The sequence below is a fragment of the Apaloderma vittatum genome, unplaced genomic scaffold (genome assembly GCF_000703405.1).
Source record: "Apaloderma vittatum isolate BGI_N311 unplaced genomic scaffold, ASM70340v1 scaffold29496, whole genome shotgun sequence".
Lineage (NCBI taxonomy): Eukaryota > Metazoa > Chordata > Aves > Trogoniformes > Trogonidae > Apaloderma > Apaloderma vittatum.
The window spans coordinates 5,547-6,183 of record NW_009722748.1 but is presented as its reverse complement, the minus strand read 5'-3'; the positions used below and the strand labels follow the sequence as shown (position 1 = coordinate 6,183).

Genomic DNA, 637 nt, shown 5'->3' with positions numbered 1-637 from the left:
GCTCCTTCCAGCCAGCACCCTTGAGCTGCGCCGCTGCCCTCCAGACGCTCCACCAGCAGGGAGTGGGGGAACACTGGGTGAAGCCACACTGCGATAAACGCATCTTGATCAATATTTCAGGTACCACGGAATAAAGGTGGTGGAAGAGCAGGGGCTGCCTTCAACAGCGAGTCGCACTGCCCCCGTGGTATCTTCCAGGGCCGTGCAGCCACGGAAGGGTGTGAGCTCACCTGTCCCGCCGTGTCGAGGATCTCGAAGTGCACCATCTCCCCGTCGATGACGGCCATGTGTCGGTAAATCATTTCTGGAGGGGGACAGACAGAAAAGCCTGCGTGAGAGCACGACAGCCGGGGTGGCCTCGAAGCAAGCCCTGCTGGAGAAGCTGAATTTTGCCTGCAGCCCTCGGGGCCTCCAGGTGGGGTCCACAGCTCGAGCTGGTCCTCAGTCCATTTCCAGCCAGAAATGATTGGTCATTTCTAGGATACTTCAGCAGGGATGTGACTTCAGTGCCCCAAAAACCTCAAACCCAAATGCAAAAAAAAAAAAATAACACCCAATCCTAGAAGAGAAGAAAGCGCTCGCCCCTGCTCCAGCGGCTCAAAAACCTCCTTCCCCTCAAAACCCAGCACCCAGCAGA

The 637-nt window shown here is 56.8% G+C and overlaps 1 protein-coding gene across 1 annotated transcript in view; it reads right to left on the bottom strand.

Moving 5' to 3' along the window:
- Positions 1–637, bottom strand: part of LOC104275812 (ras-related and estrogen-regulated growth inhibitor-like) — a gene marked incomplete at both ends in the record, with an annotated part of 1,369 nt that overhangs the window by 471 nt on the left and 261 nt on the right. Inside the window, one exon of the mRNA XM_009871868.1 lies at positions 231–304. Within this exon, the coding sequence (XP_009870170.1) occupies positions 231–304 (74 nt within the window). The remainder of the gene's footprint in view (positions 1–230; positions 305–637) is intronic.